Source organism: Myxocyprinus asiaticus, chromosome 26 (genome assembly GCF_019703515.2).
Source record: "Myxocyprinus asiaticus isolate MX2 ecotype Aquarium Trade chromosome 26, UBuf_Myxa_2, whole genome shotgun sequence".
Lineage (NCBI taxonomy): Eukaryota > Metazoa > Chordata > Actinopteri > Cypriniformes > Catostomidae > Myxocyprinus > Myxocyprinus asiaticus.
The window spans coordinates 17242846-17255207 of record NC_059369.1 but is presented as its reverse complement, the minus strand read 5'-3'; the positions used below and the strand labels follow the sequence as shown (position 1 = coordinate 17255207).

Genomic DNA, 12362 nt, shown 5'->3' with positions numbered 1-12362 from the left:
GTAAACAGAATGCACTCTTGCATAGGCCATATTTTTTTTGTAGGGCTGATAAAAAAACAAAAGGTATTTGGTCACAATCAGCTACAAAACTGAAAAGAATCTCTTGTGTTATAAAAGTATATAGAATAGAATAATGAAAAATAAAACTTTTTTAAAAGCATTATGAGAAGCCATTCTTGTGTTGGGTTGGTGCATAGATGTTCTCTTCTTCTTCTGCTCTTTTTCCTGTAGTGGCGGTTAGCAAACAGCGTTGCATTACCGTGCGCGCCCCCTTCTGGATTGAAGTGTGGATCACCTGTGACTGACTCAGATGTATTCTTCGTCTGACTGCATGCACCAAACCGTGACGTCAGTACCGTGATGGTTCGGGACGAATACATGTACCGTTATACCCCTAATATAAATATATATATATATAACAAATAACCCCATGTGGGTAATACCAGATGGGGGTAAATATAGTCTGGGGATCTATATACTGTAGATAAACATGGTGTAATATTAACCCTTTTGCAACCAAGGTTGGAAAAGTAGGTTTTATTCTCATAGGGAGTGCTTGTGACTTCATAGTGGGTATTATAACCACAGCTTACATATTGGGGGCTGTATTAATTATAACTGGTAGCCTACCCGTAACAGAGGGTTTTGGCATACCCGTTGGATATATAAAAAGCGCTCTAAATAGAGAGGACTTGTGAAGAGATAGATGACACATCCAGGATGTAAAACCTTGCGAACATGTTTTGTGGAGACCATCCTGCTGCCAAACATATGTCCTGCAAGGACACCCTGTTTGTCCATGCCCATGAGGATGCCATGCCTCTAGTTGAATGTGCTTTGACCCCAATAGTGAAACTCATGCCTTGTAGGCGAGGGCGATCGCATTGACAATCCAGTGAGAGAGCCTTTGTTTGGAGACGGACATGCGTTTCGTGCAACCTCCATAACAAATAAAGAGCTGATCCGACAGTCGAAACTTGCGGGTGTGCTCAACATATGTTTGTAATGCCCGCACAAGGCATAACAAATGCATAGACTGCTCTTCATCTGAATTAAATGATGGGGGACAGAGGGCTTGAAGACGGACCACCTGAGCCCTGAAAGGCGTTGATAAAACCTTAGACACGTAGCCTTTTCTAGGTTTAATTGTTGCCTTTGAAAGATCTGGTCCAAACTCCAGACATGAGCTGTCAGTCAACAGCACCTGTATGTCACCCAACCATTTAAATGAAGCCTAAAAAGCTAACAGGTGTGCAGTCTTTAATGAAAGCACACATAACTCGACAGATTACAATGGTTTGAACGGGGGACTCATGAGTGCCTTCAGCACTAGATTTAGGTCCCAAGTCAGCACCATAGCAGGGCGAGGGGGTTCAGTTGCCTCGTTCCTCTAAGGAATTGTATGGGTAAGACCAGCGTCTAATCGCCCTTGAAGGAATGTAAGGATCTCAGCAATTCACTAGGTCTTCGCTACATAAAGAGCACCAGATTACAAACACCTGCCATTTTAGTGCATACAGGCATCTCGTGGATGGTGCTCTAGCCCGTAAAATCACAGATTGAGCCAATTCCGGCTGGTTCGGTGTGCTCCGCTCAGGGGCCACATGTGCAGGTCCCACAGTTCTGGCTGAGGATGCCAAATCATGCCTTGTGCTTGGGAAAGGAGATCCCTCCCTAGTGGTATTTCTCATGGAGGGCCGTCCAATAACTCTATCATCTCCGGAAACCAGGACTGGTTGGGCCAATTCACTGCAATTAACAGAACTGTTTCCTTGTCCTGCTGATGACAGAGTGAAGGAGGCATACCGGGGTGATTCACAATGTCGGAATGGAAAGCCTTCAAGGCTAGAAAGACAGCAAGTAGTTCTAAGCAGTTGATGTGCCACGTTCGCTTCACACTCATCCAGGTGCCGAAAGCCGGCCGTCCATCACACACCTCGCCCCAACCCGTGTTGGATGTGTCCAAGGTCACCACTTTTCATCTGAATACTTGACCCAGCATAACACCTTGCTGACAGAGGGCTGGAGCTGTCCAAGGAGCTAAAGCAGCCAGACAGTAGCGAGTTACCCGAATGCGCATGCGCCCGAGGTGCCAGGCATTCTGTGGTACATGATGTTTGAGCAAATACAGGAGAGGTCTCATGTGTAACAGACTAATGATATGATGGCAGATGCGGCCGCCATAAAACCCAGTATTTTCTGAAAAGTATTCAGTGGACATGCTTTCCCCAGTTTGAACTGAGACAGACACTGAAGAACGGCCTGAACACACTCGCATGAGGTGCACATGCATGCTCATGGAGTTGAGCTGAACCCCTAAAAAGAGATTTGTTGGCTGGGGAAAAGTGTGTTTTTCACCAAGTTCAGAATTAGACCCAAATTTTTTAGATGGCAAAGCAATAAATCTCTGTGTTCGCTAAGCAAAGCGTCTGATTGGGCTAGTTACAGCCAATCATCGAGGTAATTCAACACATGCACACCATTCATTTTAAATGGGGTAAGTGCTGCATTGATACATTTTGTGAACGTTCAGGGCACCAGAGACAGACCGAAAGGAGGTACTTTGAATTGATACGCAGTTCCCTTGAACGAGAATCTCAAAAAAACGCCTGTGATGTGGTGCAATTTTTACATGAAAGTACGCCTCCTTCAGGTCTATTGACGCAAACCAGTCCTGTGGACGGATGTGTGATTAAATCTGTTTCTGTGTTATCATTTTGAATGGGTACTTCGCAAGCGCATGATTCAAGAGTCTCAGATCTAGAATGGGCCGAAGCCTGCCGCTTTTCTTTGGAATGAGAAAATAGCGGCTATAAACTCCACTGTAGGCATCGCAGTCCGGGACAGTCTCTATCGCATTCACCACAAGGAGATTGTGAATTTCTGCATGCAATACCAATGCGTCCTGTGGTGGGACCACAGTCTGCAAAACGCCATTGAAGCGAGGTGGCCGGTGTACAAACTGAATTGTGTAGCCATGTTCTATTGTGTTCTACACCAAATTTGACAAGCCACTTAGGGCTCGCCATGCCTCCACGCAGCAAGACAGCGGACTTATTGATTCGCTCACTACAGGAGACAGGGCGCTGTTCACCATAGGGTAGCAGTTGGCCATAGTGTGTGGGATGTGTTAAAGTGACACGCCTGTGAGGGCTCGCCGTGCATCCGCACAGTGAGACAACGGGCTTACTGATTCAAGAAAAGGTTGATCATAGTGTTTGTCTGAGAGACATGAAGAGGAAAATGCCCTTTCCTGTGTTCCTGACTTCCTGTGTTTTTACAACGGGTGATTTTCTCTTTTTTGCTAGATAATTTTTTATTTGAGCAGCACACACATAAGCAGTATTTAAAACAATATCCCGTTCCCGACGAACTGCGGTGGGGAAGAGGGGAGAAACACTGTGTGTCTTGACTCGAGCTTTCTTTGAATCTGCGACAAGAAGAATGGCGGGCTCCTCTTCATGTGGATGGACCCATCAGGAACGCTTCTGCTGTCCAGGGTGGGGGGGGCGGGGGGTTCGAATGTTCGTAGTCGTGAAGGAAGAAAAATCTGAAGTAATGGTGATTGAACGCCCGATTATATAGGCCAAATGCGCACCTAAAGGGGCGGGGCTCAAACTCCATTGCCAATCAGAGGATTACAGTTATTGTACAAGGGTTTCAACTAGGTAATCGAGGAAAGTATTCCCCATAGCAATATTGAGGAAACTGAATTGAAAGGGAATGCGGAGAGCTTGTAAAATATTTGCTTCTATGGCAACACTTATGTGGCCAAAACACCATTGTTGCTGATAATAGTAAAATGTTTATCATTACATTAATTCACCACCTCTATATGTTGTTGAAAAATGTTTAAGAACAAAAAAAAAAAAGAAATGTCATGCATCAATGGCATAAAAAAATGGCATATCATACAGAAATATGTGTTCACTACCTTTAGCTGTTGAGGCCGTTGCCATTTTGGTTCTTTTTTACATTACGTCACCACTGTGTCATCAGAGCTTTCATAGAATTCCGAGTTTATGGCTTGTAATTACGGTAATTCCGACATGACGTGAGCGGACCATTACTTCATGTCACAATGGTCAAGTAGGAGCTTTCATAAAATTCCAAGTTTCCAATATTTACAATTGTAAAGTAATATTTATTGTACAGATATTAATTATATTGGGCAAATAAGCCTACTATAAACATAAAAAAAACAGGTTTATCAAACAACAGTTCGACGATTTCTTCCTGAGGATGTTAGGGAAATTCCTGCTGCACAGATGTACTTTGTGATCTTACTTTATGAACTTAAAAAATTCCAGGGGTTTATCTACATAGGAAACATTCTAATTAACAGGTGTTGAACATGAGAATATGTAAAGGTAAGCATAAAATTTTCTCTTCTGTCACATACCAGCAGTTTGGAAGTTGAGAGCCACCATTTGGCAGCCTAATTTCCATGAAGGACAAGGGTCAAAGTTGGAGGAATCAACCCGGCTACTGGAGGGATAAACACGGGTGAGTGCTTTCTGGTTATACTCCAGAATGTTGTCTTCTTTTGGAATCATATTATCCGGAACGGAGTGGACCTCTTTGTAGCTGTATTTTTCTGAGATGTCACACATGTTGAAACAGAACGGAATATTAAATTAAATGCCGGTTTATCCACCTCTAAATATTTCTGGAATGTTTTATGGAATGTTTCAATTTTGTGAGTGTTTTAGGAAATTACATACCAAAAGTCTTCTTTTTGATGGATTGACAGTATACCACCAAGTCTGACATCTCAACAGATATTTTGGTTCTGGACTAAGGAAGGTATTTTCAATACACAGATATTCACAGACAATTCTCAAATATTGGTCATCAGAAGTACATAGATTCAGGTAGATATTTTGTTTATCGGTAATAAAGCTCAATAACATAAAAATCAAATGTGTGTTTGGGTGGCATATCTTGTTAAAGAGATATAAACAAACCGCTTTCTCCAGATTCTGCTCTCTTTGGATGATGCTCAGAATCACCTGGTACCATTCATCCACCTGCTCTAAGATTTCCGACGTGAACTCAAGTAGGATCAGACTTTCCTTATTCAACAGTGTTACCACAAGGGGTCTTGCATGTTTGGCTTTGCATGCTGAGGGGAGCCAATTAAAATCAATAAGAAAGAGAGTATGAAGTCTTGTATTGTAATAACTGAGGAAAGCTTTTTCAAAAGGGCACAGATTATTATTAAACTTTATGCTGAGAACTGATGAGTGCAAATCACAACTTGTATCTTTGGTGTGTATTTACTGTACACAGGTAATTACAGCCTGATCTAATGAAATTTATGTGAACATTTTTGCAATTCAAAATGTACGTTCTGTATAACACGTTTGGCTGCAGTTTTCCAGTGAAATGTCCAGCTGGGGGCGCCAAAAGCAAGTAAAATAGTGTCGCATTCAGACACCGTTTTAAGGTGAATTTTAGATAGATATTTTAATGATTAAAACATACCTCCCTAACCTAAAATATTTACCTGAACCTAACCAATAGTGTTTTAAAATATAAATGAGATGTTTAAAAAAGACAACCTTACGTGATCAAGGCCTAAACCCAACCAATGTTGTTTTAAAATGCAGAAGCAAAATGAAAAAGTACACTTCCTAAAGCAACCACATCATTTTGTGCCGCTTCTATGTCTCTGTTGTGTCACGTGACAGCTTGAGTTCATGACTGGATTTGAACCGCAGTCCTCCGACTCTTAGTCCAACGCCCTATCAGGTGAGCTTTAATGCTTGTTAATACAAGCATTAAAATGTATAATTTTTCAAAAGATGCATTAGAGTAAAAGTGTGTTGATATAATAAAATAGCTGGGTCTGAGTAATAGAGAGAAAAATAAGTATTTATAAAGTCATAATCAGCCATTAAAGTCATGATTTGGGTGAAAGTGAATAAAACACAGTTGTTGTAGTGCCTCTAGTGTTCATTTCACCTGGAAACTGCAGGGAATTGTACCTGGCGACACATTTAACAAGTTTTGGAAAATGTACAGTAAATAGAGTCACATTTTCACTATGAGACCAGGCTGCGTAATTCATAAAGATCTTACCAACATTACACTTAGAGATGTCCACCACACCTTCACATTGATCACCTAAAGGATTATCTTCAGCAACCTAAAAGAATAAAACAAATTAAAGGGTTAATCCACCCAAAACTAAATATTTTGTCATAATTTCCTTACCCTCAGCTTGTTCAAACCAGTATAACTTTCTTCCGTTGAACACAATAGATGTTAGGCAGCCTGTCACCATTCACTTTCATTGTATGGAAAAAGAGCATCATTAACATTTTTCAAATTTTCTCCTCTTGTGTTCAACAAAAGAAAGAAAGTCAAATGGTTTGGAACTTAATAGGTGTGTGTAAATGATGACAGATTTTTTATTTTGGGGTTAATAACCCTTTAATTAACATAAAAGAATATACTGTATATGAATCAATATTATACTGTAATTGCTTTTTTAGTTCTAACCTCCCTTTTCTGCTCAATATCATACGTAAAGAGATCCTCCTGCAAAGGAAAAAGTTATCAGTTACAGTGTGTAAGTAGTCACAGTTGTCACAGATCCAATCTTAGAAAAAAATGGATCTCTAACTTGAAGATACTTTCAAGTCTTACTTTGAGCATCTCAGCCATAAGTTAATTTACATTTCCACTTATGACAGAAATCAACGTACAATAAAAACACCCCATATTATTTTTATCACTTTCAATAATCATCCAGTCAACATACTTTATTTGCTATTATTATGTAATCATATATCCCCTTCCACTCTCTCATTTTTCCTGAATTCTCTTACCACACAGCGTTCCACTAATTCTGGTGTTACAGGGTAACGTAGCTTTATCTTGCCGTTGAAAGGCTCCTCTCGAAAATAGCTGACCATCTCCTCAAGGCTAAAAAACTCGTAGGCTTCTGCCAGCACATACTTGATGCCATCTTTGTTAATCAGATAATGATTGATATCCCCTTCAACTCTGAATTACAAGAAAACATATAAATAAAGATAAATACTAAGAGGTCATTATGTGCCTGTTGGGACAGAAAAAACTGAGGAACCTGATGGAGAGGGCAAAGGTGCCAGGCTCTTTTCTTTGTCTGATGAGGAAGGCTCCATCTCGAGGGATCCTCAACAGATAGTCCTCTGCCTCAACTTGACTCAGGTTACTGTAAAACCACCTTAAAATAAAAATCACAGTTTGACATTACGCTTTGGCTCTCCAGCTGTTTTTATTAGATTTAATGACATACAAATGATCTGTCATTGCATTGACAGGCATACAATAGATATATGGTAAAAGCTTTTGTGTGTGTATATGTGTGAGTGAGCGTTTACAGTAAGCAAATGTATAAATGCTATTTACCCCATGTGGGGTTGTGGCACAAAATTGGGCCGAGGCAGGAAACCTGTGAGGTGCAAGTTTAATCCACTGTACTCAAACAGGTTTTGTCTGTAATACTGGATCAAGACACGCATACTTGGAAAGCATAGCTTGCCTCCAAAGAAGGAGAAAGTGTGACCATTTTCCGGGGAAAAGAAGATTCTACAGTGCTGAATTCTCCCCATCTTCCTATAGAGAGCGTACAGAGCATTATTTTCTCCTCTACTGTATACACTCCCCAAAAGTTTCTGTTTGCATTATTCGGTAACACTTTATTTTGATGGTCCCAAGTAGATATTTAACTGACTATAAGTGACTTATCAACTGGCTTGCTATAGCTAGTAAACAGTGTTTCAACAAACATTCAGTAGACTATCAATAGCCTGTATACAGATCTCTATTAATGACTTACTTACATTATTGTTGAGAACATCAGTTCATTAAAAGTTCATTAATAAAGATCTATATACAGGCTACTGAAAGTCTACTGAATGTTTGTTGAAACACTGTTTACTAGCTATAACAAGCCAGCTGATAAGTCACTTATAGTCAGTTAAATATCTACTTGGGACTTTATTCTTTCTAATGCAAATAGATTATGCTTAGTGTATATTATATTATATTAGATTACATGTTACACTTTTGCTAAGTCTAATGCAATGTGAAAGAAATATGAAGTTAATAATTTACCAACACCAACTATTATTCATTTAAATCATGCAGTCTTGTAACAGAATTCACCACAAATATACTGTACAAAGAAAAAAGGGTGAAAACATCCTAAAATCACTAAATTCTTTAATGCATACACCCTAGTGAATTATAGTAACACATAAAAGAATATACTGTTTCAATTGTGGTAAATTTTGTGGCACAGATGCAGCAAAATGTTAGTTTAGGACTCTGCTAAATGTAAACAAAACAGGAAGTGAATAGCTGGGAAACAGCAATAGAAAGGCATGATCTTTGGCCAGAGTACCAGATGGAGATACTGTAGTTTCTGATAAACTTGTCACTCTCTCGCACCAGGAAGGTTCCATCTTTTCTATTGCTCCCTTCACAGAAATCACGCAGTAGTCTTTCTGCGGTCAGTCTGCCACCAACCAACCGTCCATGAAACCAGGGCTCTGACAAGTGTGACTCATAAATGTCCTGAATGTTCTACAGGGAAGAAAAAAATTCAAGAGCTGGTAAGAAATAATAGTGTTAAAAAAATAAAATAAAAATACTTATACAACTTATAAAGACAATGACTACAATCTCAGTCACTTACCTCAGGATTGTCCTGCTTTTTCTCCTCAGAATAGTACAGCTTATTATCTGAGATCACACAGTCATGCTTGTAAAACCTCTAAATTAAAAAAACAAAAAACACAAACATGTGTAAAAATATGAAATTAACCATTTATGAATAGGTTAAAGGTATAGTTCACCCAAAAATGAAAATTAATTCAGTATTTACTCACCCTCATCTTGTTCCAAACCAACATGAATTTCTTTTTTTTTTTTTCTGTATACAAAGACCGAAATTTTGAAACAGTGACCTGCTAAATGATGTTGAACTTTTTGAAGCTTCAAAAGAATGCAAAAGTATAATTCAGAAGTCTAACAAATTATTCAATGTGCCTTGTTCTGAAGGCATACAATAAGGTTTGGTGAGAAACAAACTGAAATATAACACTGTGTAACAAATTTATTTTAGTAGTAAGTGTCATTTCCTAATTGCGTATGCGAATTTGTGTCTTTTCGTTCACATAAAGTAAGAAAAAAACAACATATGAATCCAAAGTAACATGTATTTATACTAAAGTAATATTCAAAGCCGTGCTGGTCCATAATGGTAACAAGTACCCATCTCTTCCCTGGTTCACATGGTGCACCTCAAAGAGGATTACAACAGCATCAAGACTTTCCTGGATGCCTTGAAGTATGATGAGTATGGCTGGGAGGTCACAGGAGACTTCAAAATGGTAGCATTCCTGATGGGACTCCAAGGCGGTTTTACCAAGTTTCCCTGCTATTTTTGCCTTTGAAACAGCTGGGACACCAAGGTGCACTACCACAGGTGGGATTGGCCACAGCGGACCGAGTTCTCTGTGGGGAGGAACAACGTCAAGTGGGAGCCACTGGTGGACCCCCGGAAGGTGTTGATTGACTGCACATCAAATTGGGCCTTATGAAACAATTTGTCAGAGCTCTAGATAAGGAGTTGGCAGCCTTCAAGTACCTTCAAGACTTCTTCCCTAAGCTGTCTGAGGCAAGGATTTTGGATTCATATGTTGTTTTTTTCTGACTTTATGTGAACGAAAAGACACAAATACACCCGTTTTCTCATTGGAAATAGGTAAATTTCAAAATATCACTGTCCTGGTCACAAAAGCAAAGTTTGTGGGGAATAATAGCCATTTTCTATACTTTTGAGGCATAAGCAATTAGGAAATAACACTTACTACCCAAGAACAAAAATTGTGTTACATAGTGTAATTTATTATTTAGTGAAAATCTTTATGACCCTTGCACTCCTGTGCACATTCATGAGAGTGCATGAGAGCAGCAGTTACGCTGCCCCTTTCGCGAGATTCAAGCAAAAACGTTTATCTAAAAACAGATCCGCCACAGCGATAGAGACAACAGAACACAACACAGCTGCACACAAACCAGAGAATAAAACTCACAAAGCATGTCTGATGAGTTTGTAGTCAGAGAATAGATGAATTTCTATGCCCAGCATTATTTGTTTGAAACGGAGTAGTCGGAAAGCAAAATGAAAGATAGAAGAGGCTGAAGCAGCCACACTCACACCATGTCCTAACCAGATGGCAAACAACACATGATAAAAGGTATCTTTTCCATGTTAAACAGAGTTTTGTCCTAACCAGCCGTGATATCTTGGTTTCTATTCATGGCGTTGCGCTGGGTAACCCTGTCTACTGTGAACTGGCACCGGTCCAAAATCTCTCATAACAATATATTGAAGCAAGCATCTCACCAGCTGGTTAAAAACATCCTGGTTACTTTCGTAACCTCCGTTCCCTGATGGAGGGAACGAGACGTTGTGTCGATGTAGTGACACTAGGGGTCAGACTTGGGAGCCCCAAACACCTCTGCCTTTTTGAAGAAAGGCCAATGAGAATTGGCAAGTGGAATTTGCATGCCACTCCCCCGGCCATAAGGGTATAAAAGGAGCTGGTATGCAACCACTCATTCAGGTTGCATCATTGTGCTGAGGAGCTGAGACCAGGTCCCGGCCATTTCAGCGGGTAGTTCAGCGTTGTGGCAAGAGGGACACAACGTCTCGTTCCCTTCATCAGGGAACGGAGGTTACGAAAGTAACCAGGACGTTCCCTATCTGTCACTCACTCAACGTTGTGTCGATGTAGAGACACTAGGGGTCCCTATACAAAACGGCACAACTATCTGAACTGTGTTACGTGAACTGGTGGTGTGTGACGGGCAGACCGCTGTGTGCCTCGTAGCCAGCACACCAGGACATCACGTAACCTCCCCTAACACTCTTATGAGCGTCGAATGGTCCATCAGCAACAAGTGGACTGCCCAACTATATAGCCCAGCCAAGGCCTCTTTCCCTCTCTTTTCTCAAAAAAAGAGTGGAATTTGTTAACTGACTAGGAGCCATAAGTGTCTGCGTCAGGGGTGTCCCTCCCCAAGGGGAAGACACCGTGGAGAAGGGAGAGGAGTTTCTACAGAGCATGGCGACCGGGGGCAGAGGGGCCTCTGCCCAAGGAAGACACAGTTTGCCGACAGGGAAACGATTTTGCGGAAAATATCACATGGGGTCGCCTTCGGGGAACCAGCACATGTGGAGCACCTACCTCAGTACAGGGGCTTATTAGCACATGTACTGGGCCGGTCAGCGAGTTTCTCCACAAACCCAACTGCCAGAGGGCTAAGGAGGAAAGTCATCCAGGGATCACAGTCTGTGAACATGACTGGGAGTCAGAGCGCACATCTTCACCTCAAGGGAGGGGAAAGGCGCTATACGCAAGCGGTACACCCAGCCAGCTGTCCCGGAACTTACCTGCTTGTGCCTGCCAATACACGGGACGAGACCGGCTCAACCCGGAGATTGTAGAACCTCGCAAAGGTGTTGGGTGTTGCCCAGCCCGCTGCTCTACAGATGTCTGCCAAAGAGGCGCCACTGGCCAGGGGGTAGCACGTTCTGAGCCTAATATGCCATCGCAATAACGTCAATGACCCAGTGGGCGATCCTCTGTTTGGAGACAGTGCTTCCTTTCTGCTGGCCACCAAATTAGACAAAGAGCTGCTCGGAGCTTCTAAGGCCTGCGTGCGATCTAAATAGATCCGTAAAGCTCGCACCAGACATAGCAACATCAAGGCTGGGTCTGCCTCCTCCTGGGACAGCGCTTGCAAGTTCACCACCTGATCCCTAAAAGGAGTCGTAGGAACCTTGGGCACATAGCCCAGTTGGAGTCTCAGGATCACGTGAGAGTAACCCAGACCGAACTCCAGGCACGATTTGCTGACAGAGAACGCCTGCAGTTCCCCTACCCTTTTGATGGAAGTGAGCGCAGTCAGGAGGGCAGTCATCAAAAAGAGTGCCTTAAGCTCAACTGACTCCAAGGGCTCAAAGGGAGCTCCCTGTCAACTTGAGGCGCTGCTGACTCCAGAGGAGGAGACGGCGGGCGAGATGTGACATGCAGCAGGAGCGTAGACCGCCTTGATGGTTGATGTACACTACCGTCGCTGTGTTGTCCGTCCGGACCAACATGTGCTTGCCCTGGAACAACGGCCAGAACCTCCGCAGGGCGAGCGGTACTGCCAACAACTCTAGGCAGTTGATGTGCCAATGCAGCCGCAGGCCAGTCCAGGAGCCGGCGGCTGTGTGCCCATTGCATCCGGTGCCCCAGCCCGTCTTGGATACGTCTGTTGTAACCACGACGCGCCTGGAGACCTGCTCTAGG

General features: G+C 42.1%; 1 protein-coding gene across 11 annotated transcripts in view; it reads right to left on the bottom strand.

Annotated features, from left to right (window-relative positions):
- Window positions 1–12362, bottom strand: part of si:ch211-260p9.3 (1-phosphatidylinositol 4,5-bisphosphate phosphodiesterase gamma-2) — a 39246-nt gene that overhangs the window by 10864 nt on the left and 16020 nt on the right. For 8 of the 11 annotated variants that reach the window (XR_007893245.1, XM_051657144.1, XM_051657150.1 and 5 more), the window contains 10 exons: window positions 8693–8770; window positions 8399–8580; window positions 7402–7608; window positions 7097–7216; window positions 6837–7014; window positions 6508–6546; window positions 6085–6151; window positions 4968–5125; window positions 4725–4797; window positions 4403–4597 (listed from right to left, as the gene is read on the bottom strand). Coding sequence is in view for 10 of the 11 variants with exons in the window: in XM_051657144.1 (XP_051513104.1) it covers window positions 4403–4597; window positions 4725–4797; window positions 4968–5125; window positions 6085–6151; window positions 6508–6546; window positions 6837–7014; window positions 7097–7216; window positions 7402–7608; window positions 8399–8580; window positions 8693–8770 (1297 nt within the window). In the remaining variant the exon portion in view is untranslated. Of the gene's footprint in view, window positions 1–3808; window positions 4319–4402; window positions 4598–4724; window positions 4798–4967; window positions 5126–6084; window positions 6154–6507; window positions 6547–6836; window positions 7015–7096; window positions 7217–7401; window positions 7609–8398; window positions 8581–8692; window positions 8771–12362 lie in introns of those variants that run through there. The other 3 variants (XM_051657149.1, XM_051657146.1, XM_051657151.1) reach the window with 3 other exon arrangements.